Source organism: Corapipo altera, unplaced genomic scaffold, assembly GCF_003945725.1.
Source record: "Corapipo altera isolate COAL_440 unplaced genomic scaffold, ASM394572v1 61002, whole genome shotgun sequence".
In the NCBI taxonomy this organism is placed as follows: Eukaryota; Metazoa; Chordata; class Aves; order Passeriformes; family Pipridae; genus Corapipo; species Corapipo altera.
In genome coordinates, this window is record NW_020885654.1 from 356 (window position 1) to 829 (window position 474).

Consider the following 474-nt stretch of genomic DNA (forward strand, 5'->3'; position numbering starts at 1 on the left):
TATCGATATTTCTGAGGGAATTTTTGCCTGAATCTCAGTGGTTTTGGTTTTACTGGGCTGAATCTTGGTGTTTTGGAGGTTTTTATGGTCACAGGATGCCCGGTGAGTTCTAGAGATGGACTTGGGCAGGAGGAACCCCCAAGCCAATGCACTCAACCCTTGTTTCCCCCCATCAGGATTTGTCCTTCCCAAAGCTTGGGCGGATGGAGGAGGAGGCTGCGAGGAAGAGGAAGATGCCTTGGGCCCCCCAGGCAGGTGAGGAGGAAGTCAGTGGCCCTTTGGGCGGGTGTTGTGCTGGCTCTGTCAGCCGAGCATGGCCCCGGCTGCAGGACAACCCCGCTGCCGCCGCCGTCCTGCCGGGGCCGGAGTTGGGGGGATGTCCTTGGTCTTCCCTGTGGGCCGGAGGCAAATCCCCTCCCTGTCCTTCTTGCTTCCTGCCCCAGGCCCCGAGCTGAGGCCGGAGAGCCCGGAGGA

The 474-nt window shown here is 60.1% G+C and overlaps 1 protein-coding gene across 1 annotated transcript in view; it reads left to right on the forward strand.

The window, feature by feature from the left end:
* Positions 1-313: 313 nt before the first annotated feature.
* LOC113940707 (gastrula zinc finger protein XlCGF49.1-like) overlaps positions 314-474 on the forward strand; it is a 2,071-nt gene continuing 1,910 nt past the window's right edge. The window contains exon 1 of the mRNA XM_027631854.1: positions 314-367. Coding sequence (XP_027487655.1) covers positions 314-367 — 54 coding nt within the window. The remainder of the gene's footprint in view (positions 368-474) is intronic.